Here is a 26,546-nt window from a genome sequence, read left to right as displayed (position 1 = left end):
ATTGGTAGTGACTGCTTCCCACGTTGTAAGACCTCTAATGACTAGGCCATTGTATATATCCTCGTGGCGCAATCCTCGGATGAATCTACCAAGCAGTTGGTTATTATTGAAGCGCTCATCGGGAGTGCAGCGAGAATTTAGATGCTTCAATCGACTTATAAAGTCTCTCACTGACTCCCCTTCCTCGCGTTCAGCTTTTTGGAGTTGAGATGCTACTCCCCAAAGCACACCCTCACGTATGTATTCTTTCAAGAACAATCTCTTGAGAGTGGGTTAGTGAGTGCGCTCTTCAACCCTTAAGGTTCGATACCAATCTCCGGCCTTCCCACTCAAGGTTAAGCCTAAGGCTTTATACTTATGCAACTCATTGTGCTCTTCCAAGGAATCACACACGTGTTCAAAGACTTCAATGTGCTTCCTAACATCCTCGTTACCACTGAAGTTTTGAGTGAGCTTAGCCACTTGTACTGCCTTGCTTCTAGGTTCTCTTTCAGGCATACCCCGCATGTTTTTCGCAATAGATCGTCCGATCGTCTGAGCAAATGCTGCGAGATCACCTAGGTGAGCAGGCATAGCTGGTGGAGGCACTTCTGGGATAGCCTGGCTCATAGGACTTGGCGTTGGTCTGGGTATGTTGGCAAATGACGTAGGATATGATATGTGACTAGGCCTAGCTCCTCTTGGATAAGGGTTGTGATAAGGCGGTTGTGGAGCATACGCCATTGGCATACTAAGAGGCGTAGGAGCTACATGAGCATGAGTAGCGATAGGTACATAGGGTTGATAGGCACTAGCACGCACTGTTGTAGGTACTGTTCCACTAGGTAGCGGTGTCGTACTAACTACAGTGGTAACAGGTGCGCTTTCTGTCATGCTCATCATTGGGATAGGCATTGTGGATTCCTTAATGGAAAGTTGAGCCAAGGTTGGAAAGCTAAAGTTACTGCTCGTGGGCTCAACCTGCATTGAGACTCCATGCGAAACAACATACGAAGGGTCTATGGGACTCACCGAGGGAGTCTCCAATTGTGATAGGGTTGGTTGTTTCGCCTTGCCCGTATCCAAAAACCACATAGGGTCAGTGGAAACTAAGTTCACTCCCCTATTTTGCCTCTCAATTTGGATAATTCTATGAATAACCTCACATATCATCTGTTGTTGTTGCTCCTCTAGATTAGTGGCGCTAGATGTAGATCGTAGGACTTCTAACCAACCTACATGGTATGTGTAACCCGTGTATAGGTCAGTTAGAGTCTCTGTGTGTAGATCATATTCCCAATTTTCATTGAGAAATATCCCATCCAAACTTGGTGTGCCAAACGGTTCTCTTGAAGTGGACGCAATGTCACTTCTTATGGATTGGCTTCTAGGGACCTCTACTTTAGGAAGAGCATAGGAAGGTGGTAGCTCAGTAGGGCCCTCATTAAACGAAGTGGGTAGAATATCCACATGGACACTCTTTGGGAGGGTAGGGTCTACATAAGATGTGAATGGCGAATCTACTACCCCTCCTTCCTCATTTACTTCGCTTGTCGCATGTTCAGAGCGTGTAGCTCTACTAAAGGTCTCTATTAGACGACTAAACATGCTAGATCCGGGTTGTGGGGCCCAAATTGGCATGTTTCGGCTTGTCTCCCCAGGGTTCTTGGTAGGGTGCCCTTCCATGGCTTCTGAATCAGAGGACGAGTCACTATCCACTATTCGTGGATCTTGGGTTGCACTCCCTTGGGTTCTAGCCGAAGGCCAAGATGCTAACGTGGAGGGATGGTGTGAGTCTGCGTAGACTGAAACGCTTTCTAGTGGCTCAGGCTCTAGCACTCGACCAGAGCGTAGATGCATATGACGTGGGTACCCTACGGGCGTTGGTGACTACCCTGGAAGCCCACCCAAGTGGTTTCTCGGGTTTTTCGCACCCCGTTTTTACTTGTTTTTGTATTGTTTTTAACCCGTTTCTAACCCCCTTACTTATGGTCGAACCTGAACTAGGGCGTGTGATAGCTCGAAACGAGCGTATCGTTTAAAGGGTCCTAGCGTGCTTTACAGCACCGTGTTCGCCTATCCAGAGCTCCTGTGGTTCTCAAAACAGTCTGTTTCCCTGTGGGGGAAAGGGTGAAGACCTATTTGCTTGTGGAGGAAAGGGCGAAGGCTTTATCCCACATGCTCACTTCACTCCTTGGGGAGTGGGCTACATATAGGGCTCAACTTCCCATAAGCTCTCACTTGAAAGAAAGCTATGGAGGCTCACTCTCCTATATATATATATATCAAAAGACCGAGACCGAGACCGAGACCGAGACCGAGGCCGGGGCCGGGGCCGGGGTTAATTGGGGGTTTTTCTTTTCAAATTTTTTTTTCTCCAAATAAAAAATCTTTCCTCTCTACACGTTTGGTTTTTTCTTTAAAAATAAAATTTAATTTTTTATTTTTATTTTTGTTTTTTTTTCGAAATTAATTTTTTTAAGATAAGTTTTAGGGTTTCTTTCTAGGGTTCAGCCTTGGCCGCGGCGCAGTTCGCACACAGCACAGGTCTGGGAATTCAGAAATCCCCCTCACACGCAGAAAACCAGAGAACAGAACACACACTCACACGCGGAGCAGAAAAATAACAAAAGAAACAGATTTGCAGAAGACAAATTGCAGAGACAGATTGTAGAATACGGAAACACTTCAACAACAAACACACAGTCGCCTTTCCTACAGTGTAAATTTCACTTCACGCAGCAGCTCGAGCTGCAAACTGGAGCTTGGTGCAGGGCATCTCCTCAGCAGCGGCGCCAAAAATGTGCGCTTTTGCCGCACAAGTCGTAAATAGCTGGGGACTTGCCGAACACCGTATGCGAGCCACGAATGGCTACAAGCATACAACCAAGAAAGCAAGCTCAAACAGAATGCAAAGGTGTGTCACTCACTGCTCTAACCGCCGCCGTGAAGGATTTCCGAGTCGCAGTGAAGAAGGAGCTGCCGTCGCCGCTCTACCGTCTCTCCGCCGCCGTGCCGCTACACAGTGCTCGATCGCTCTCTCACTCTCTCTCTCTCTCTCTCTCTCACACACACACACACACACACGCAGGAGAAGGAAACCAAGGAGATAAGGCAAGAGCACTCTTGTATTCACAACACATGAGAATGAGGGTTTTAGGGTTACATTCGACTCTTATAGGTGACTTGGCTGTTCACACATGGGCGCCCATACATGGCCGGCCGATCCTAACCCTTACCCTACTGATATTCAAGGTGCGCCTCTCATCGGCGATCACCCAATCCCTTTATCCTTAATATATGGTGTCGACAAGCCCGGCCCATGACTCAGAATATTGAAATTAATGACGTAAAACATAGTACGTCTCAATGTCCGTCATAGGTTAACACATCCCACCACTCTCACATGTGGTGCTAGGATCTCTGTCTCTTCTCCTCTTCAAAAGTGTGATTGATGATGTTCGGGGTTGAGGGTGGGTTTCGTTGTTTCTTGGTGACCTCGATCCAATTGCCCGCTTCCTCCACCTGCCTCCGTGTCTTTTCGATAATTTCAGCCCATGTGGTTGCCACCCTAGCAATTTTCTCCTCCTTCTCTTGGAGGGTCTTCACTTGCTCCCTAAGCATGTTCAGCTCATCATTACGAGATGGTTGAATTTCACCTTCCTCATATTGCATGCATGTTTTCAGATTATTGTTTTCTGCTTTGAGTGCGGTGACTTGGGCCTCTAATGAAGGCCAATGGAGAGTTAGGGTTAGGGTTTAGAGATGCTACAAACAGGCGTGGAGAGCAACAGAGAGAGAACACGACTTCAGTGTATTCAGATAATGATGTGAAGTACAATAGCCACATAATAAAGTGACCTAAAAGGATGTGTTCACATGTTCGGCCATAAAATGTGCCGGGTGGACCAAAACACCTATAAACTGCTTATAAGTGAAACTAAGCTAAACTGGGGGAAAAAACCTCCACTAACTGAAGTAAAAAGTGCCCCAGTAATCTACTGATGATCACTAGCACTCCTCTGGGTGCATACACAGCATAAAACCCAACAAACCCCCCTGGAGTGATATGTGATCACTGTACATCATCCACCAAAAGGAAACAAATTCAAAGCAGTGCGGAATGCTTCGAATTTCGGACGTGGTAATGCCTTGGTGAAGATGTCTGCCACATTCTGATCTGTAGGACAGTAGATCAGACTGATATCTCCTGCCCGGAGTCTCTCCCGAACAAAATGATAGTGAATCTCAATGTGTTTCGTGCGAGCATGAAACACAGGATTCCTGGCCACAGCAATGGCACTCTGACTATCAGTATAGATAGGTGTAGGCTCCTCCACTGAAATATCCATATCAGTCATGAGACGACGCAGCCAAACACACTCAACAGTAGTAGTGTAGGCTGCTCTGTACTCTGCCTCACAAGACGAAGTGGCCATTGTGGTATGTTTCTTGCTTAGCCAAGAAATGCATGAAGAGCCAAGAAAGAAACAATTTCCACTAGTGGAATGTCTAGTATCAAAATCACCAGCCCAATCTGAATCACTGTAAGCGTATAACTGCATGTCACCCCCCTCAGGATAAAGCAATCCAAGAGACAAGGTACCCTGCAAATAACGGAATACACGCTTCACAGCTTGCCAATGTGACAACCGCGGGCTGTGCATGAATCTGCTCAACTGAGAGACTGCATACTGAATATCTGGCCTTGTATTACACAAGTAAATAAGGCACCCAACAGCCTGAGCATATGTAGTGGCATCAAAGGAAATACTGTCATCTTGTAGTGACAGTTTCATCCCAGGCTCCATAGGAGTACTAATAGGCTTGCAATCCTGAAATTTAAACTTCTCCAAAAGTTTAGCAACATACCGTGATTGCAACAACCCAATGCCTCTGTTATCCTGCACAAACTGTATGCCCAAATAGTAGTGTACAAGCCCCAAGTTAGACATGTCAAATGTCTGTTGCAATATCTCTTTAAAAGCTGCAATTTTGTCATCATTTGATCCCATGAGCAAGAGATCATCCACATAAAGACTGATGACCAGCAGATCTGTCTCTTCTTTCTTTAAGGCTTCTGATGGACTGTTCACAAATCCCTGAGTGAGTAGGAAAGCATCTATTTTTGCATACCAAGCTAGTGGAGCTTGTTTCAAACCATACAAGGCCTTTTTCAGCATGCATACTTTTCCCTCATGACCACGTTCTGCAAAACCCATGGTCTGATATACATAAACTTCCTCCTCGAGGTCCCCATGTAGGAAAGCAGTCTTTATGTCCAACTGGTGAACAACCCAACCACGATGTGCAGCCAATGCAATGACACACCTAAGTGTCGACATACGGGATGTAGGAGCAAATGTCTCCTCATAATCAATGCCCTTCTTCTGTGCATAGCCCTTTGCAACTAGACGGGCTTTGTACCTGTCAATGGATCCATTTGCATGTCTTTTCAACTTATAGACCCATTTAGTACCAATTGCTTTCTTGCCTTTGGGCAGATCAACCAAATCCCATGTTTGATTCTTTTCATAGAATCAAGCTCATCCTGCATGGCTTTGTTCCAATGCACATTATCTCGTGCATCCACAAATGAATCAGGCTCATCATCATCCTGTAAACTGGCTGCCATAACCAGATTCAAATCCATGATGTGTGCATGCTCATTGGTCCGTGTCTCCCTACGAGTACGACCAGCAAGAGGACCCTCTAAATGGCTGTCCTGTAATGTCCTCAAATACCATCTAGGTATGTGTCTGACCTGTGGTGCCTGCTGCCCCATATTTGGTTCAGCTTCTGGCTCAATTTGTTGCTGAATTTCTGCACCACCTACATGATTTGCTGGCTGTCCTGTACCCTCATGAGTTGGATCACCAACTGTGGAATGAAACTCCATAGGTAGTAGACCTATAGTGGATGTCTCTAGGCTTACAACTCATATCTCTAAGCTCACGTGTTGACTCACGGGGCTCACATCTCTAAGCTTATGTGTATTGACTCATGGTTTTTTTTTTCATGGGACTATGGACTTACGTCTCCTCCCAACCCGAGAGATGGTTTGGCATGGTTTTTTGAGGTGTTTGAGATTCTTAAGATTTGATGGTGGTTATAAGGATTATTTCTAATCCAAGTTTATGGTGTCTATAAAAGTGATTATATGTGGTTCATTGTTTTTTTGTTGATTTTACATGCTCTAAGCTACCAATTTCACCATGTAAATGAACAAAATTTATGCAATGGATGAACAAAAAATTCACAACTTCCTCACTCTAATTCACGCACAAGCGGCTTATGTTTTTGGGTTAGTTTATTCCACTTTGAATTTACAAATGCTAAGAACAAAATTCAAACACATCATTTTCAGCCTGATTTGCATCATAACAAGCCATGGATATTTCTGATTTTTCATCAAAAATCACATCCCGACTAGTGAATATCTTCCTGGATAGTGGGTCATATAACCGGTAGCCCTTGCTCTCACGGCTATACCCAACAAAAATGCATTTTGTGGCTTTATCATCCAACTTCCTCCTCAATTCTTTTGGTATGTGTGCATATGCAAGACACCCAAAGATACGAAAATGTGATATAGAAGGGTTGCGGCCATGCCAAGCCTCAAAAGGAGTAATGGAAACCAATGCCTTTGTGGGACATCGATTCAAAATATGAGAAGCACACATGACAGCTTCCACCCAAAAGATATGTGGTAGCCTCTTTGCCTTTAGCATACATCTGGCCATCTCCATGAGTGACCGATTCTTCCTTTCTGCAACCCCATTCTGTTGTGAAGTATAAGGAGTAGTATACTGATGTTTTATACCTCTACTCCCAAGAAAGGAATTCAGCATGTGTGACATATATTCCCCCCCTCGGTCAGAACGGAGAGTCTTAACCTTGCATCCTGACTCTGTCTCAGCAAGTGCTACAAAGGCCAAAAATGCATCATATACCTGTGATTTCTGTGTCAAAGGATAGACCCAGCATATACGAGAGAAGTCATCAATAAATGTTGCAAAATAGAAGCAACCACCTAATGACTTCGTCTGCATGGGACCACAAAGATCACTGTGTATAAGCTGCAACTTTGCAGTTGCTCGTAGAGCCTGATCACATGGGAAGGAAAACCTATGCATTTTTCCCAAAATACATCCTTCACAAATGTGATCTGGAGGCTTCCCCATGAGAGGTAGATCTGTAAACATGTTATGTCGTTGCATAAGCATAAGACTACCAAAATTTACATGTCCCATGCGAGCATGCCATAACTCCGCATCAACCATAGCTGGAGTAAGAGTGAATGCATTGTAAGCAGACTGATCCACTGGCTGAAATGCATCCAACTGATAAAGTCCATGACATAATGTACCAGTAAGCATCAAGGTCAAAGCATTAGCTTTGTCTCTGACCATGCATTTATCATCATCAAAGTGGACTTGCATACCACAATGTGCTAAAGAAGAAATGGACAACAAATTCTTCTTTATCCCTGGTACATATAAGGCATCTGTAAGGTGGAGAATGGAGCCATCAATGGCTGTGAGCTGAATCTCCCCAATGCCACGAACTGGATATGAAGCATTGTTGGCACACTGAACAGTTTTGCCAATAGGGGTAGGGCCAACAGGACTAAACAAATCCCTGCGAGATTTGATATGCTTTGAGGCACCACTATCAAAATACCAAGTACATGCATGCTCTGTCATACTGAGTGCCTGTGAAGACCAAGAGGCATCATAGCTGCATGTATAAAAACAGTAATCCCTGTCCTCAACAAAAGAAGCAGTCTCTGGAGGAGCTTTAGAAGCATCATTTACAGACATCCCAGCTTCCTTTGCCTTCTCTTTGGCAATCCTCTTTCTACATTCAGTGATGTAGTGACCTGGCTTCTTACAGTAATGACATTTTCCCTTCTTCTTGGGCTGTCCATCACCTTTCTTGGTATCCTGAGAAGAACCACCATCACCTGAATTCTGATTTGAACTCTTTGGCTGAGTTTTTCCTTTCCCCTTTTGACCTGTAGTAAATGCTTGTTCAGCATGTGTGTTCATATTCATATTCTTCCTCATTTGCTCTTCTTGTAGCAAGACAGCAACAAGTTCCTGATACTTAAGGGGTTCAACAGCATTTCTCATGCTGAGGTTCAAAGAGGTATGAAAAGCCAAGTAAGATCTTGGCAAAGAGTGCAAGATGGTGGACACAAGTTGTGTCTCAGGAATAATCTCATCCACATTGATGAGTTGCTCTCTCAAATCCTGCAGCTTGTTTAAGTGACTAGACATATCATCTCCTTCATTCATTTTCTGATTTTCCAACTCTCTTTTCAAAAATGAGATCCTAGCCTCATTACGAGCAGCATACATCTGCTCCAAAGTCACCCATGCATTCTGTGAAGAGCCAGCTGAACGAATATGAGGTATAATAGACCTCTGTACTGACAATGCAATGAGTGACAAAGCTTGTGCATCCATGGCATCCCATGTCTTTTGAGCATTTGTTCTTTGAACAGGCAATGGTTGCCCTGGAGCCTGTACCTGTTGTCCTTGTCCACGAGCACCCCCTTGGGGAGGAGTCTCTGGAGCCAATGGACCTGGACGTGGTTCATCACCACTAACAAAATCCCAAAGACCTTTTGCCACAAGCACATTTTTCAGCATATAACTCCACAAGGAGTAGTTCGTGCCGTCCAATTTGTCTTCCTTAGACAAATACGTGAATACATCACTCTGTTGTTGATTTGCCATTATGCCTACGCACAATGTTGTACCTGTGTATCAAACAACCCAATAGCAAGAACCCTGAAAACAACTGTACTCCACTGAATACAGTTCACCCAAATATGCCTGCACTCTCAATCCTCTGAATGTGCAGCTCAATGCACACAATGCCAAAATGCCCCAAAAATGCCCAAATTTACTGCACCCAAAACTGTGCAAAAAACCTGTAGACTTCTTTGCTAGAAAGTTTGCCTGTAGTGCCTGTAGATTTTCACAGAGAAAATAGTATTGCCCAAAAACAAAATTTTTAATGCTTACCACAAGTTGACTGAGCAGGTTGTGGTACATATGCAGGTACAGTCCACCAAAAGAACACGTACAGTTGACAGTACTGTGCAGGTACAGTCGACTTGTACTTTACAGAACTGAAGGCGACTGCAAGCAGATACTGTGTAGGTACTGTGAAGGTACACTGCAGGCAGGTACAATACGGGTACACTGCAGGCAGGTACAATACGGGTACACTGCAGGCAGGTACACTACGGGTACAGAAGCAGTCGACTGAATACAATTGACCAGTGCAGTACTAGGCCAGTTGACGTGCGCTGACAGATGCAGTCGGCGCTGACAGGTACAGTCGGCGCTGACTGTACGGAGTAGGTACAGATGTACGGAGCAGCTACGGGCGCTGACAGGTGCAGTCGGCGTTGACAAGATGCAGTCAGCGCTGACAGGTACGGAGCAGGCACAGATGTACGGAGCAGCAGGTGTACTGATGGCGAACAGGTACCTGGTACGGAAAGCTGCAGTACACCTGCTGACGGCTGCGAATTGGTACGGAAGCTGCACGCTGTGGTGTACCTGCTGAAGGCGGCGCTTACAGTGTGTACGGGCAGGGCAATGATGTACGGATAGTACAGTACGGACAGTAACAGAAGGCGGCTGTGTACAAGCTGGGCAATGGCGGGCCAACACAGCTCTGATACCAAATGAAGGCCAATGGAGAGTTAGGGTTAGGGTTTAGAGATGCTGCAAACAGGCGTGGAGAGCAACAGAGAGAGAACACGACTTCAGTGTATTCAGATAATGATGTGAAGTACAATAGCCACATAATAAAGTGACCTAAAAGGATGTGTTCACATGTTCGGCCATAAAATGTGCCGGGTGGACCAAAACACCTATAAACTGCTTATAAGTGAAACTAAGCTAAACTGGGGGGAAAAAACCTCCACTAATTGAAGTAAAAAGTGCCCTAGTAATCTACTGATGATCACTAGCACTCCTCTGGGTGCATACACAGCATAAAACCCAACATCTAACCCCTTGATGAATAGGGCTTGTTGGCTGTTTTTGGCTTCCACCATCTTAATCAGTTCTCCCTGTATCTTGTTTAACTGACTCATCAACTGGGCCTGCATTTCTGCTTTCCATTTATTCATTTCCTCTTGCATGGATGCGCGCCACATGCACATAAGCTCATCTGCCCCCGTATTTTTCCAAGCTTCTTGTGCATATTTTCGATTTCCAAGTCCTGCAACCTGCATACCTCCTTCAAGGCTGTCATTCCTGCCTTAACATGGGAATCCATGATCTTCTGTGTATTACTCCATACTGTACTATATTTCCTTTCTTTTTCACCTATGGTGCGTGTGTGGAGAGAGAGAGAGAGAGAGAGAGAGAGAGAGAGAGAGAGATTGATGCAGTGTACCTGGCTGGCTGCAGTGGCACCCTTGTTTTAGCACACATTATTGTGAACGCATTATGGATGTCTCACCTTCCCCAAAGGAGAAATGCCTGGAATGGGCTGTGTCTTCGGAACCAGCACAGTTGCAGCTGCAATTGTCAAGTGAGGCTGGTGAGGCACCACTGCATTGTGTGGGTAGCCTCCAAGTTCAGCGTCAATTGCAGTTGGGGTTTATTTGCGGGAGTCTTCCCGTTCCCACGGACAATGATGCTATGACATGTAGGACGTCTGCTGTTGCAGAAGCAGCAATTGTTCCTGCCATCAGCCTTCAGAGTGACAGGTTGTAAACTCTGACCTTTCCAACTATGCATCTTCTGTTAAAACTTTGTTCATGCTAAAAACTGGAACAATTTTGTGTTTGAGATTTGCAGGATCATGGCACCCCGGTACAGAATGCTACCTAACCAAACAGACCTGAACACACTCCTTTTATCAGAGGGTGAACATGAGCAAATTTTACCGATATCTTCAGGAAGAGCCCCAGAAGGTAATGTGTGATGTTTTCAATAGTTTATCTTGATGCCTTTTTATATTATGTATATTTTAAAGCCACGTGGCATAGTAAGACAGGCAGTACAAGCCTTGGTCATGATTTTTATTTGAGCTGATTTGTTTTGAAACAGGGGTACATGAACTATGCAAGGCCTGGGGTAATAGTTACCATACCCAACCATTAGCAAGGAAATGTGAGGCCCTCGCAGTCAGTGCTCTGGCGGGATATGGAGATCAGATAGACATAATCGCCCCAGTGGAGATACTGAAGAAAATCTTTAAGATACCTTACTCCAAGGCTAGATTATCAATAGCGGTGCACAGAGTTGGTCAAACCTTGATACTAAATACAGGGTAACTTTTCAAAGATCTATCGGCCTTATACAAATTTTCTCCTTGTGTCAGGCTCTTTATGCTGTAACTTACGGGATGTCGTACTGTTTGTTTGCTGAAAATCAGACCGGATGTGGAAGAAGGTGAAAATCTGGTCAGAACAAAGAAGAATCAAGCGAAGGCTTTGGAAAGGTCTTTGTTTTTAAAGTTTGCAATGCAGTCTGTCAGAGCCGAAGCCTGTGATTGTCCAGTGTCTCATTCTTCGGAGGGGAAAAATTCTAGTAATTTTACCTCGGAATCCTCTAATTCAGAAAGTAGCAGTGGTTTTGAGGATGACTCATTGGATCAGCATGCACATGTTGGTGGGTGGCAGTATATGGTGGATGACGTAATGAATAAAAAGAAGAGGACTAGTGGATCTACAAAAAGTCTAAATGCAGGCAGGGGGGGACCTCAAAAGGATCAGAAACAAAGGGTCTCTTGGAGCTCATCAGAGAGGAACAGCTTGTCTGGCGTTGACTCACTTAAGAAGTCTAGCATTGTTGGAGAACAGCAGAGAGATCCTGATTGTATTCGGAATGATTCGGGAAACCACAAAAGGCCAAGTGGTGAGGGTTTTCTTAGGGTTCTTTTTTGGCAATTAGAGGAGACGAGGATGCTTCTTGGAAGTGACCTACTACTTTTCAGCAATGAAAAACATGTTGCTGTAAGTTTGCATCTGTGGGAAACGGAACGGCAGGTATTATTTTAAACAATTCGGATAAAAACTTAAGTTGTTTTTTTGGGGGCAAACATTTATAAAAGCACGCTGTACAGATGGATATAAGAAGGCCAAGGTTGATATGAGCAGAATCTACACAAGGAGATCGGGCTATGTCTAGGTTGGTCTAAAAGCCTGGAAGCCTGTATTATAGCAGATCGCTTCAGGCTTCATTAGTCCAGAAGGGCGACAAGAGGTCCAATGTTATCGTTCTTTGGTGTGGGTCATGCATGTGTGTCCTCTGAATATGTTTCCGATTTGGGCTTGTCCTTGCTGTCAAGCCTGCAGCCGTTGTTGATATTGCAGTTTGTGATCTGTTGTGAATCTTGTTGGTTTCCTGCTGCGTATACACGTGCTAGAAACAGTAAACCGGCTAGTATAATACACGCTTGCAACCCTAGCCTTGATGTCCCCTACCACCGGAGGCCACCAATTCTAGTTCTAGGTTTAGGCTAAGCAAGAGGCCCAATCTAGGTCAGAGGGAATGTTACCTAAAAATGCCATTACTGAACTGGCACATGATGAAGCTGAGCTCTAGCTCCTAAATGACCTTACATAAGGGCACTTCGTTTTACAATTGTCTTTAAAGACTTTACATGTGGAATGTCCTTAGCTTGCTCTCCTCAATTTGAAGTCATTGAGAGCAAGCACTGACATTGTGAAGCTTTGTACATTACTGGCTCAGCATTGTTTTCTTGCCTTACTCTACGTGCCACATATGTTTGTTATTTTAAGTGAGTGCCTCCTTTGTTTGTAGGTTCCCATGGAAGGATTTCCACAGGACTCAACCTAGGATCACAACGATAAGTTAGATCGATAAGCAGCCCATAATGTTGTATGAATCTACTCATGATGAGAATGGGAAAAAGACCTTGATACAGAGAGGGATAGGCTCACTGCAAAAAGGATATGTGGCAACACCCCGGTGTCTTGGTTAGGAGTATTTTCTGGTGTAGGTGTTGACCATTGAGGAGCCTTATCTAGATGTATTCCTTCCTATTAGAGAAAGCATTGGTATGTGGAACTTCCCAACTTGTGGTATGCAACTCAGGTTGGAGATTGTGGTTTTTTGGTGGTCAACCGTCACCCCATCAGAGATTTGCACAAGAATCCAGGTGAGTGGGGATGAAAATGACAACAAAAGATGCTCACAGGATTGGTCGTCAGATATATGTCGGTTTTTCCACTTCGGGTCCTAGTAGGAGGCCCCATTGGAAAAATTAGAATATTACTAGGGCCTCGCTAGCTTAAGACTGGAGGTTTGCAAAATTTGGAGGTGACACTTATCTTTTCACTATCAGAGCTCACTTTTATTTTCAGTGATAGCTTATGGTGGACGGATTGGACTGCTTGTATTAGTGAAGATCACTTCAGTTACAGGTGCAGCTCTGGACTGCCCTTGGTGCACAGCATTGTGGAGAGACTTGGGGTCCTAGTAGGAGGCCCCATTGGAAAAATTAGAATATTACCAGGGCCTTGCTAGCTCAAGACTATGGATGTTTGCAAAATTTGGAAGGTGACACTTATCTTTTCACTATCAGAGCTCACTTTTATTTTCAGTGATAGCTTATGGTGGTGGACGGATTGGACTGCTTGTATTAGTGAAGATCACTTCAGTTACAGGTGCAGCTCTGGACTGCCCTAGGTGCACAGCATTGTAGAGAGACAATATAACAATGTGTTTGGGTATACAACAAATTTGATAGAGGATTGTACTTCTTTTGATTCATATCAAGAGAGCCATATCATATCAGCTAGGCAGTGGTTGAGTAGCTCACAGATCCAGGACCCCTGAGTGCGACCTTATAGATGATGTGTGCTCTATGCCACTCATAAGATATTATATATTACGCCCCCTTTCACAGCTCATTGCTAACAAATGAATTCAGATTATTGGGAGTACAGCTTGGTATATTTCGAGAGCTCAATGCGCAGAGGCCCTTGAGGGCACCTAAACCTTCCATATACAGTCACTGTCTGTCAGTTGGACTGGAACTTCCTATACCCTCCTAGATATTGGGAGGAGGATGTAGTATCCAGCTGCATTCTTGCTTACATGGGTATTTCCTGCTTGTGCTATAAGAGTCATTTGCCATTTTCGGCTTCCTGAGTGGCTTGCTAGTGGTGACTGTTTGGGCAGCAAGTGCATGTGGGTGAGGTGGCTAGGTTTTTGCTCACTAACTGAAAGTCATTGACATGCCCAATCATGCGAGATTCATTTCAAAATCATCTTTTTGATTGAGAAGTTAATGTATCCAATGCTGTTGTGCTCAGGCCTAGTGGACAGATTTTTATTTTTATTTTTTGCAATATTGAGTGCTGCTCCTTAATCAATTGAACACACTAGTATCTAACACTGCTGAACAATTTCCACTCCTTCAAACTCTTTGATTTAAACTTTTTGTGAACCTTCCAGTGGACATCGGTTTTTGTTTTCTTTTTTATTGCATTTTTACAATCTGACTCAGATTTGGGACAGGTTACTCCATTGATGTGGCTTGATGCCTGGCTGGATAATGTGATGGCAAGTGTGCCTGAACTTGCGATATGCTATCATCATAATGGCATTGTCCAGGGTTATGAACTTCTCAAAACAGATGATATTTTTTTACTCAAGGGCCTTTCAGAAGACGGGACTTCATTCTTCCATCCGCATGTGGTGCAGCAAAATGCATTATCTGTTTTGAGGTTTCTTCAAGAAAACTGCAAGCAAGATCTAGGAACATATTGGGTAATGTTTGTGTTCTCCTTAAAGGGTGCTACCTGGATTGATTGTTTTGTTATTATGTATGGAGAGGTTATGCCTAGCATAAGCATTCTGCATAGTGATTTTATAAACAATTTAATCACTTTCAAGGCTTGATCGTTTTGTTTGATGGTTTGATTTACCTTTCAGCTTTTTAAAAATGCTGGAGAGGATTTGGTGCAACTTTTTGACCTTTCAGTGATATCAAAAAATTGCTCCACAACAAAGAAAGATGAGAAAAAGGAGTCTCTATCTCCTTCTTGGGGTAGAGGAAAAGGAAGCTGCTCTTTGCCTCTTGGCATTCTTTTATACCGCCTTGCACACAGGTTGTCTCTCTCACAGGTATGGAATCCAATGGTCTCTGTGCTCAATTGTTTCATTAGCTCTTGTGGAAGTATTGATATCAAGTCACTTTTGGAGCTTAGCAATAAACTATTCTGTTCTCTTTAACAAACAGGATCCCTCAGACAGGTGCAAGTGTGCTAACTTTTTCAAGAAATGCCTGGAGCTTTTGGGAGAGCAAGAGCATCTGGTGTGCAAAGAATGACTTTTTTTGTTTAGGTTCAATTTAGAATACATAGATATGTAATATTTGTACTAGTATCAGATTCTCTTGATCATTTTGTTTTGCAGTTTGTGCGTGCTTCTGCGCATGAGCATGTTGCAAGGTTGATTTTGAAATGTCATGAGGAGCTGGGCTCGATGCTAATGCCCTTCTTTTTAGAAGCCAACGAGCACAATGACGGTGCACCCAGACAACCAGTTCTGGAACACTCGGTTAGCTCATCTGAGTCTTTGGATCCACACAAAAGGAAAAACAAGCCACCAAAGTCAGCATCTACCTTCAAGACGAGTTATGGGAGCTCTGACATGGAGACTTCAGTGACTGTGGCAGAGTATGAGAGTCACTCTTTTGAGAGACAGTATGATGTGCCGACAAAGGAGACAGCTGAATCGTGCAGGACTGCTGAAACAGATACAGAATCAGGCTTCGCACACTCAGACCACACTTCAAGTGCAGAGAAACCACCACAAACCTTGAATGTTGAAGCAGCACCAATGCTAGAGAAGTTGTCTGACATGGATATAACAGGAAACTACACAAATCCACCTATAGATCTTGCTAACAGTATGGTTGCTTCAGTCTCAGCGAGATTGGCTGCAGTTCATCATGTATCTCAAGCTATCAAGGCCCTGAGGTGGCAGAGGCAGCTTCAGGATGTGGAAGGTAAAGTTTTGACGTCAAAAAGCAAACTGCTTGGAGCAAACAGATATGTGCACTTGGTTCCAGTGTGTGTTTATGGTGAGATAGACTGTATCGAGTATTGTGACATTAGGGAGTGTGAAATCGGCCCTTTCATGGATCAAAAGCTTTTACAACTTGTGTTGCTTCTTGGAGAATCATACCTTGCTCTGGGTCAAGCATATAAAGATGATAGACAGCTGAACTGGGCCTTGAAAGCTGCAGAACTGGCATGCTCTGTCTATGAGTCCATGCCTCTGCATTGGAACAACAAGGACAAACATACTCGTTATGACCAAAAGACACAGTTGATACAGGTCCCCACTCTGCATCCTTCAAATTTAGACATGCCTCAACCACCTACTCTTTGGTCAAAAAGTACTTCTCAGACGTTTTGTCAACCCATTTTTCATGACTCTGACACAGGAAAATGTGCAGACAAGGGTTTGTTCTGGGGTCAGGCATGGATTCTGGTTGGGGATATTTATGTTGAATACCAAAGGGTTGAAAAAAATGGTCTCTCTGACAAAGAAGCTTCAAAGTGTGATGGGCTGGCAATGGCACAAGAAGTTGTCAAAGAAGTCAAGCGTCTTCGGAAAAAGCTCAGCCAAAGTAGAAAAAATTGCACTGTTTGTAGCTTGGTAAGTTGTAGCTGTCAAAGTGACAGAGCCAGTAGTGGTAACAGTGCCAGCAGTAGCAGCAGTCCTGGGACAACAATGCGGCAAGCTCACAAGCATGGCAAGAAGGAAAATTCTCATGCTGCTAACATAACTTTTACAAAACATACAGAGGAAGATCAGGTTATAAACCATGAGAGTGGTTTTGGGAACGTGGAGGGCAATCTCAAAGCCAATTTTGAATCAGCAGGACAGCCTTTGAAACAGAGAATCACCTTGCAGTCCGATAATCACAAGGCCCACAGTAATCCAGAAATCTTAAAAGCGAAACCTGGCAGAAACATTGATTTATCTATTGGAACACTCCAAACTAAGGATAGTGGCACGAAGCAGAGGAGAAAGGGTGATATTTTCTCATTCTTACAGGGTCCAAGCAGAGCTGGTAGGGAGACCAATCTTCTGGCTGCAGTGGAGTGTTATGATGCTGCAGTGCTTACCTTAACTGAAATGTGGCAAGGATCCGAGGAAATAAAGTCAGCTTTCCGGAAAAAAGGTTGGACTTGCAATGAGATTGGGCGTATGAAGCTGGCTTGTGGGGACATGAAGGGTGCTGAGGCTGTGTTTGAGAAGGCCATCAGTGCATTCAGAGACGTCAAAGATCAAACTAATGTTGTATTAATATACTGTAATATTGGGCATGGCCAAAGAGCAGCAGCAGAGGCTCTTGTGTCACAGCTGGATTCTTGGAAGGGTGCTGGCTTATATGAGCAGATTTCAAAGAAAATTCTTGATGATGCGGTGTCTCAATATATAGAGGCATTGAGAGTTTATGGTATAGCAAGGAATGAGATGAAGATCTTATCTGAAGACTTTGACAGTGAAACAGTTGATCTACGCAATGAAGTGCTGACCCAGTGTGCCCATACACACTTGCGGCTTGGCATGCTGCTTGCTAGGGAAGATAAATACAGGCATCCAGATCTAAAGGTTTCAGCTGATAACAGGCATACAGAGTCTTCAGGTTGTGACAGTGTGAACAGTCAAACACCACACTTCAAGAAAATTAACATGACGGCCAACGATGCCGTAAGGGAAGCCATAGCTTTGTATGAATCTGTAGGCAGCTTACGAGCACAAGAGCTTGCATTTGCACAGTTTCAACTTGCTTGCCACCATAGAGATTGTTGTTTATCTACCATTAAGTCAGAAGGGAAAAAACACACCGAAACAACTTCCCTTCAGCAGTCGAAGCGATACTTGTCCCTTGCAGATCGGTACTGGCTGAAAGCACTGAAGTATTACAGGTCAACGACTCACCCTGATATGTTCCTTGAGATATTGATGCAGAGGTCAGCTTTGAATGTCGCAGTTGCCTCCTCATCGTACTCAATGTCGGTATGTAGCATTCTTGACCTTTTTGTTTTGGATTGTAGAATAGTCATGCTGCAGTATCTCCTTACCGTTATGAAACATGCACTAAAGTAATTCACCCTGAAAGTCTAGAAAAACAGGTTATCTATTCCCCTTGTTGGGAGCAAGAGACTCATTTGTAATAGACATTGGAGTAATAGTAATATTTACTCGTCATGTCACTGGATATTCTTTTATTCTAGAAACCTCAGACACAGTGCCCTCAGATCTAGTGTTTACACAAACAATCAAATCCAATAACAGGGGAACTGGGCTTTCAATGTCAAGGATTTCCTTCCTTGGTTCTTTTCTCAGTATATATTGGATCTTTTTCATGATCTAGAGAAGCTTGGAATAGCAACAAGTCTTCGTGAGGTCTTCAATATGCACACTTGCCTGTCGCCAAGAAATCACTCAAAACAGCCCATGTGGCGATTTCAGCTGTCCATCCAGCTGCACAGAGGCCTGCTGGCCATACAATTGCTGTTTGCAGGCCATATGGGTGTGGGAAGGATCTGATTGCTGCTGCCATACAGCTGTGCCATTCTTTTGTACCTGAAAAACTCAACTGAAAGCGTGAAAGTAGAAAAATCTCAATCACGTTATCCTGTAAAATATGTATAAACTTATTGAGCTTTCACAATCATTATTATTTATAAAGTACGGGTGCCGAGGATGGTGAGTCCCTTCAGAGGCACTAAATTCACACAATGTTGATTTATAGAAGTCAATAGACACGTTCACAGATGACCTACTGCAATTCATGACTTGAACACAATGAAGACTCAAGAGCTCTACACACATGCACAAACACAGATCTCCTATCTTACAAAGCTTTGTCTTCAATCTCCCAACACAAGCATTGCAGTGTCTTCATTTGGACCTGCTAAACAAGACATCAAATCTTATTTGAACTCTGCAAATTACACATCAATCACCACATGTCATGTGCACACCTTAATCTAGTGTGACATGGAACACTTGCAACCGCCTTTTAGACAAAATCCAAGGGCGAGTTTGGAACGATTAGGCCAGTTGACAGCCCTATAGGCTCCCGGAGGTGCCCAAGACATGTACCAAAGTTGAGACATTTTATTCAGCACAACATGAACATGTTTGGTGACCTTTTTGATGATGTTGGAAATAAAGTGATATTAAACATCTTCAAAAGACCGAATGGGACTATGAGACCAAAAGTGATACATTAGTGTCCATGTAATCTCATCATTGTACAAAAGAAAACAAAGACTAGAGCTATGAGTTGGGAGTATCAAATCTGAGCCATATGATACAAAATAGGACCATCATCATCATGCAGCCAATGGAGCTAACCCCCCGGTAAGGAGGAGGGGGCCATCAAGGATATCAAGCATGGGGGTAGCCTGTAGAAGGCTCTGCAGATTTGCTGGGCGTGGGAAGGTGGCTGTGTGCCTCTCTATGATCTCCTCAAGATGGGGCTGACATCTATGTTGCTGGCAAGGTCCACAGAGTCTGGGATGTTGGGCTCGCTGTTGTGCCATGGCCTGATCTAGAGTCCCACTAGAGTGGGGTCTAGTGGGAGGTTGGGCACTCCAGAATGTGTGGCTCGATGAGGCTGTGGGTATGTCATCCATGGCTGGTGTGGCGTCCTCTCATGGTTGGAAGAACTGAGTGATGGTCGCCTAGGGCCGGGGAGAATGTCTCCCATGGGGTCTCGACTCCCTAATCAGTGAGTCTTTGTGGCGATGAAGCTCTAGTAGGAAGAGGCCGATCTGGGTAATCCATGATTGTGGATAAGGGTCCAAACCCCTCTCTCAAGAGACAGTGGAACCTCCCTTGAATCTCACATACAAGTGCCATCTCCACTGGGCTGCGCATGTAGGTGAAACTCAGTCGAGATGTGAAATGAGGGGATGTGTTGAAGACCATAACCTTGGTTTTCCCAAGGTTTACTATGAGATTCTACTGTGCACAGGTCTTGTAATGTGTCAAGATGTCTCTAGAGAACCTCTAGAAAATCTGCAATAAGCACAATGTCATCAGCATTAATTAGTATGGAAACAAGGATGCCTGCTAGTGATACGCCTCCTCCCCCTCTATCAATGAAGGCTGAAATCTCGTCTATGTAGAGGCAAAAGAGAGTGGGAGACAATGGGCATCCTTGCTTCACTCCAATGGTAATGGAGATCTCCTCTGATAATCCTCCTGGGCATCTCACCCGACCTATGACCAACTCATATAATGCAACGATCCCCAAGATCATGTCTAATGGTACCGTCAAATCCTCAACTCTCTGAAGTAGTCTGGCTCAAGGCACCGTATCAAAGGCTTTGCGGAAATCCACAAAGCAGTTGTAGACAACGCCGTGCTTTGGCCTCCTCTATGATGGCTCTGATGGCTCTGATGTGATCCAAAGTGGAGAATGACTTGCGGAAGCCTGCCGGCCCTGATGCTTTGCGCCCATGGCTCTCTGCGAGTGTACTGAGCTCCATTTGAAGCACTGACCCATAAGGTTTGGCTAGTGTGTGGCCAATCATAATAGTCTTGTAATTGTTGGGGTCCATTGGATCTCCGGCTTTATGGATGGGTGTGATGATATGGGCTGTCCTGGCGGGTGGGAAGCCTTCTGAAAGAGCCCAGTTGAACAGATGGGCCAGGAGGGGTGCCAGAGTTTCCCCCGTAGACAAGAGGCCCTTGTGGTCCTGTGATCTACCGTTTTGGAGTCTCCGGATGGCTCGGGCCACCATGGCGGGTGTGAAAAAAGCTGGATGTGATGGGACGTGGGATGGGGTGCTGATCAGGTACTTCGTACAGGGATCGTGCATATGTGTGCCATATGGATGGTGATGTGATGGGTGTGGGTGGGCGTTTCCCTCGGATTTTCTTCCAGCCCTCGTTACAGTTCACACCTTTGAGAGATTGGTATAAGTCCTTGTATTGGCCCTTAACACGTGCTCGTTTCTCACGTCTGGTTGTGTATTGGGGTTAATCCTTTGAGCATCTCGCTCTCGGAGTTGGCCAGTTGCGACCTTGCATACGAAGACGCTCATGTGTCGTGCGGCATTCCTTGTCATACCAATCGTTATGGGGCATGGTGCTAGTAGGGGGTTTGGTGGCGGATCGGCTGGTGGATGGAAATGCGGCTATGGCAGAGGTGTGTAAGATTGTGGTGAGCTGAGAGGTGAGGTCGGCTAGTGGGAGATTGGGGTCTACATATGTTTGATGTCGGTAGAGATGGTCAGAGTAAGTGGAGTCCCCATCATGGTGGAAGTCAATTTGGGTGAAGTGGGAGATGGGTGGTGGTGGTGAGGATGGTTGGGAAAAGCCGAGGCTGAAGGAGAGATTTGCATGGTCAGCTCCATAGGGATGGATGGGAATGGTGAAGGCATGTATGGATGTGGCTAAAGCCGGAGATCCCATGAGATAATCTATTGTACTCGAGCCTCCGCCATGTAGGAAGCATGTGAGAGCTCCGAAAGAAGGCCAATGGGACATCCCGCTGAAGATGGCTAAGCCGTGTGTGGTCCCTAGCACAAGGAACTCTCTCCCTAATGCTGTAATGTCCCAGAACTCTCCCTAATGCTGTAATGTCCCCTCTGTCCTGTGATGCCCGCTAAATGCCAACCTCCTCCAAGACTCGAGTATATCACTTGGATGGTCGGCTCCTCCTGGTCATATACAGATGACTGCTCGCTTTGAGTCTTGGCATTGAAGTCCCCTAAAAGGAGAACTTCGCCCAAGCGTGAGAACTCAATGATGTGGATAAATCTGCTCTCCCTCCTCCAGAATAGGATATGAGGACTCCACTGTGACCGGTAACCTCACCCACATAAAGCATGCCTCTATGTCCTTGTGGACCATGGTGATCATGGGCTGTAGGTGTGTCCAATGTTGCATAGAAACGCGTTTCGTACAGGTTTGAAATGTACGAAACGTTTCGAAACGTTTCGTCCTGTACGAAACGCGTTTTTTATTCATCATGCATATTTTAATACCCTACAACCCATCGCATCGAATCGTTTTGTACGGTGTACCTTTTCTGTTCGTGTTTCCCAGTGGCGGCTGCCTGTACGTTTTCGCCGTTTTGTGTGCTAGCTTGCCATCGCCCGTGTCAGCGACTCAGCCCGCCTGCTCCTTGGTGTCCTTGGGCCTTGTGGAGGTCTTCTAAAGGGGTAATGTCATGTTTTGCTTTATGTTGGTTTCTCTGCACAACTCACAAAGCAGTACGCTTTTTTCTCTTCCATCAATATTTATGGCATATCTTCCTCCCCTTGCTCTATTGAGGCCTAAGGTTATCTACCTTCTCTTCCCCTTGCTCTATTGTTGGCCAAGATGATAGTTAAAATCATGAATCATACAATGAGATTACTTTATGTTATGTGTCGCACTTGCAGGGCCAACAATCTGCATTTATCCCCTCCTTGTAGGATGCCTCGAACAGGGGATTATCTTTGGAACAATGTCACCTTCGAGTCTAGATATGGTGGCTCGGGCTCCGGAAAGTGGAAATGCAACTTTTGTGCTGATAAGCACCATGGCAGTGTCACCAGGCTGAAGGCACATTTGTCACAAACAAAGGGTTTTGGCATCCGGCCATGTAAGCATGTGCCACAAGAAATCTATGATAGCCTAATGGCTTGGAAGGCCATGCAGCTAGGTATCCCCCTTGAGGATATCCCCAATCTTGGAGAGCCTGAAGCACGTCAAAGTGTCTCTAAGAGGACTCGCAGTATCAGAGAGGAAGGTACCAGTGGTGAGGTTGTAGGTGGTTCTAGCTCGGCACCTTGAGCCAAAAGAACTAGTCTTCCAGTGTTCAAGAAAGGACATGTGCAGGCAGGGATGCAGAAGGCTGCCATGAAAGAGGCAACGAGGGAGTTGATGAAGTTGTTTATTCAATGTGGATTATCCTTCCACATTGTGAGGACTCCTCGATGATGGAAGAAGGCAATGAGAGCTATCTCCCGCATTGAGTGTGAGTGGGATGGCCCCTCCTACGAAACATTGCGCACTACTGAGCTTTGCAAGGAGCAACTGGCTGTGGAGATGGAGATGGAGCCTCTCAAGGCCACTTGGGCAAAGTATGGTTGTACTTTGCTTTGTGATGGATGAACAGATGTGCGGAAGAGAAATGTGTACAACATTCTTGGGTCCTCCCGCAAAGGCACAACGTTCATTCGTGCCATAGATGCATCGGTGCCAGGGACAGTGGTTACAAGGGAGCTCATTATGTCCCACATGCGCCAGGCAATCAATGAAATTGGGCCTGATAACATTGTGCAGGTGATCATGGACAATGGGTCCAACTGTGTATCCATGGGCAGGATGTTAGAGGAGTTCCCCAAGATTGTGTGGACACTTTGTGCAGCACACAACCTTGACTTAATGATTGAGGATGTGGGGAAGCTTGATTGGGTGAGCCATGTATTTTCAGCTGCATCTACCATGGTGAACTTTGTCACAAAGAGGCCAAAGGTTTTGAGCCTGTACAGGGCCAATAGTGATCTTGAGCTTCTAAAGCCCTCCAAAACTCGGTTTGCATATATGTTTATTGTGGTGGAGAGACTAGTGAGAGTGCGACATGGCTTATTACGCACTGTTGTGTGTCATGAATGGATAGCATGGGAGGATAAGGATGAGCCCAAGTCTATAGCATTCTCTCGTATGGTCATGAGAGATACTTGGTGGCAGGATGCAGAGGGACTTGTGAAGGCACTTCAGCCCATGTATAGTGTCCTTCAGCTCACAAACATGGAGGGGAGTACCATTGGGCTGCTTTATGAGTTCATGGATAGAATTGGTGAAGCTCTCAATGATTGCACTACCTTGTCGCGTGATAGGTGCTCACCCTTGGGCTTTAACTTTAGTCTTTGAGTCTTTCTCTTGAGTCTTCCTATAAGTTATTTTATAAATCTTGACCTCTTATGTATGTCACATGTAGAGTTCAAGATATTAAGGAGATTTGGAATCGGCGTTGGGATTGGTTTCATAGGCCAATCCATGCTGTTGCTCACATTTTGCATCCCCTTTGGAGGAATGAGGAGCAATACCTCAATGAGGAGCTAGAGTCAGGATGGACCGAGTACATTACCAAGCTGGTGGGACTAGGAGGTGATATACAGCTTATGAGAAAGCTCGAGGATGAGCTTCTCATTTACTGCAATGGTAGCCATATGTTTGGGCGAGCTACTGCATTGCTCAGGGAGACACAGTTGGAGCCAGTGTCTTGGTGGGAGAAATACGGTATTGGGACACCCAACTTGGTAAGGTTCTTGATTCTTGAATCTTGTATCTTTGTTTCCTATTCTTTCAAAATCTACATTATGCTACTCTCTTTTTGACTCTTAACATTCTTTTTTGTACAATGTAGAGACGGATTGCATTGCGAGTTCTCTCCCAGGATTGCAGTTCAGGGCCTTGTGAGAGGAACTGGAGTACATGGGCTCTTTTTCACACGAAAAAGAGAAATAGACTCTCCACAACATAATTGGAGAGGCTTGTCTTTTGTCATAGCAATCTCCAATTGCTAGAGCAAAAGGGTCATCCCATTGAGCCTCGCCAAGTGAATCCAGATAAGATTGATATCATGAAGTGCAAGGAGATTCCCGACATTCCTCAGGAGGAGAGAGACATCTATTCTATGCTCTATGAGGAGATCATGGCTCCGGCTCGCACTACACGATCTTCTCGAGAGGCTAGTAGTAGTGGTGCACGTGCTCCTCTAGAGGATGAGGCATTTGAGGACTCGCCTATTGGCAGTGACCCTGAGAGTGAGGCTGCAGAGGCAGAAGATGCAGATGAGGATGAGGATGCAGCTAGCAACTGCCAGCATCATTTTATTTGGACATGTTATTTAGTTTGAACTTTGGACATGTTATTTATTTTGATCTTGGATTTTGAGTCATGACTCATCACCCACGTGGTGATCCTTTTGATTTCTGTTTAGTCATCACCCACGTGATTTGTGATATCATCATATCTTACATGTATTTTGTTTTTATTGAAATGAATTCAATGTGGTCTCTTATAAGTTATGTCAACAGTTTTTCTTTTGTATATTTCAAGTTAAAAATATACATGCTTTTTCTATTTTGTATGAAATCTTTTTGTACCCGTTTCTTACCTTTTATGAAACGTTTCAAAACGTATGAAACCCGTTTCATACTTGCCGTTTCAGAAACGCCTAGCAACACTGGGTGTGTCTTGAATAGGAACGCCACTCAGCTAGACCCGCATACCCCACCGCATGTGCATGTCTCCTCTCGGTAGACAGATGCCCACTCATAGCCAGAAATGCGTGGTTGCCCTCTCTTCGGGTTCTAATGGGTCTATGTGAAGAAGATAATGTCCCTAAGTCCCCCAATTTCCGACCATAATGTCTCATTGCAGTTTCAAACTACCAGCTCTAGGTGTATGGTCCTACAGACCCTATGCCGTGGGACTTACTCTATGATGATAACTCGCCCGTCCCTGTATGCTACCCACTTCCCCGCTTTGCGAGCCTCGTGCACCTTGGGCATGTTCACCCATTTGCGCTCTACTTGGGTTTAGGTAAGATCATCCCCTAGGTATATCTTTTCCCCTAGGCATATCTTTTCCCCTCAGAGAGCTGTCCATGTGTCCATGCAAGCCTCTTGGCTAGCAATGTCAGGGAATTTCAAGATGAGGGGGTGCTCCCGTGAGGTGTCCCGTCCCACACGTCATGTGTCCACATAAACCTGAGCCTCGTCCCCCCCATTCCTCCTCCTTCCACTTGAGCATGGTGTGAGATGCTATTGACAGGATGCAGAATGGGAGAGCACAGGATCATGATGGGCTGCTTGTCGAGCACTCCTCCCATGCAAGGGATGTGTTGGCTCCACTTTTGGTTCATATGTTTAACAGGGCATTATGTGAAGGTTTCCCCACCAGTTGGCCTTCTAATACCATTGTGCCCATTCTGAAAGAAGGTGACCCCATGGACATCGGTAACTATAGGACTACTATGATTGGTCACACGTTGGCCAAGATTTATGGATCAATCTTGGAGCATGAGCTCAACAGATGGGCCGAGGAGCAAAGACTCAGAGCACCAAGGTAGACAGGTTTCTAGAGGGGACAATCCACATTGGATGGCATCTTCATGCTATGGAGGATAATTGAGGAGGGGAGAGCTCACGGGTGTTGGATATACTGTTGCTCTGTGGATTTCCGCAAGGCTTTTGACACTGTCCCACGGGCCATATTGAAGAGGAGACTTCAGGATATGGGAGCAGCAGCAGATATGCTTTGGGGGATCCTCACACTTTACGAGTGTGTTCACTGGCCGAGTACGGGCCCTAGGGGGTTACTCAGAGGTCATACACAGCACTATCAGGGTGAAACAGGGCTGCCCCCTGTCTCCTACTCTATTTGGGCTATACATTGATGAGATATCTGACTACATAGAGAGACAAGGAGGACTAGGAGCACGATTGGCATCTTGATACCTATCCTATTGTATGCAGACGACATTGTCATCTCTGACTTACCAGAGGAGCTATAGAGGCA

General features: G+C 45.0%; 1 protein-coding gene across 1 annotated transcript in view; it reads left to right on the top strand.

The window, feature by feature from the left end:
- The window catches only part of LOC147602614 (erythroid differentiation factor-like protein), a 42,056-nt gene that overhangs the window by 12,794 nt on the left and 2,716 nt on the right, over positions 1–26,546 (top strand). Inside the window, exons 2-9 of the mRNA XM_086797802.1 lie at positions 10,419–10,720; positions 10,812–10,927; positions 11,064–11,286; positions 11,392–12,004; positions 14,505–14,756; positions 14,922–15,113; positions 15,229–15,303; positions 15,405–18,026. Coding sequence (XP_086653928.1) covers positions 10,458–10,720; positions 10,812–10,927; positions 11,064–11,286; positions 11,392–12,004; positions 14,505–14,756; positions 14,922–15,113; positions 15,229–15,303; positions 15,405–18,026 — 4,356 coding nt within the window. The 5' untranslated portion in view covers positions 10,419–10,457. The remainder of the gene's footprint in view (positions 1–10,418; positions 10,721–10,811; positions 10,928–11,063; positions 11,287–11,391; positions 12,005–14,504; positions 14,757–14,921; positions 15,114–15,228; positions 15,304–15,404; positions 18,027–26,546) is intronic.

Source organism: Cibotium barometz, unplaced genomic scaffold (assembly GCF_041138505.1).
Source record: "Cibotium barometz isolate CiBa-2024 unplaced genomic scaffold, ASM4113850v1 ctg368, whole genome shotgun sequence".
Taxonomy (NCBI): Eukaryota; Viridiplantae; Streptophyta; class Polypodiopsida; order Cyatheales; family Cibotiaceae; genus Cibotium; species Cibotium barometz.
This window is presented reverse-complemented; position numbering and strand designations above follow the sequence as displayed.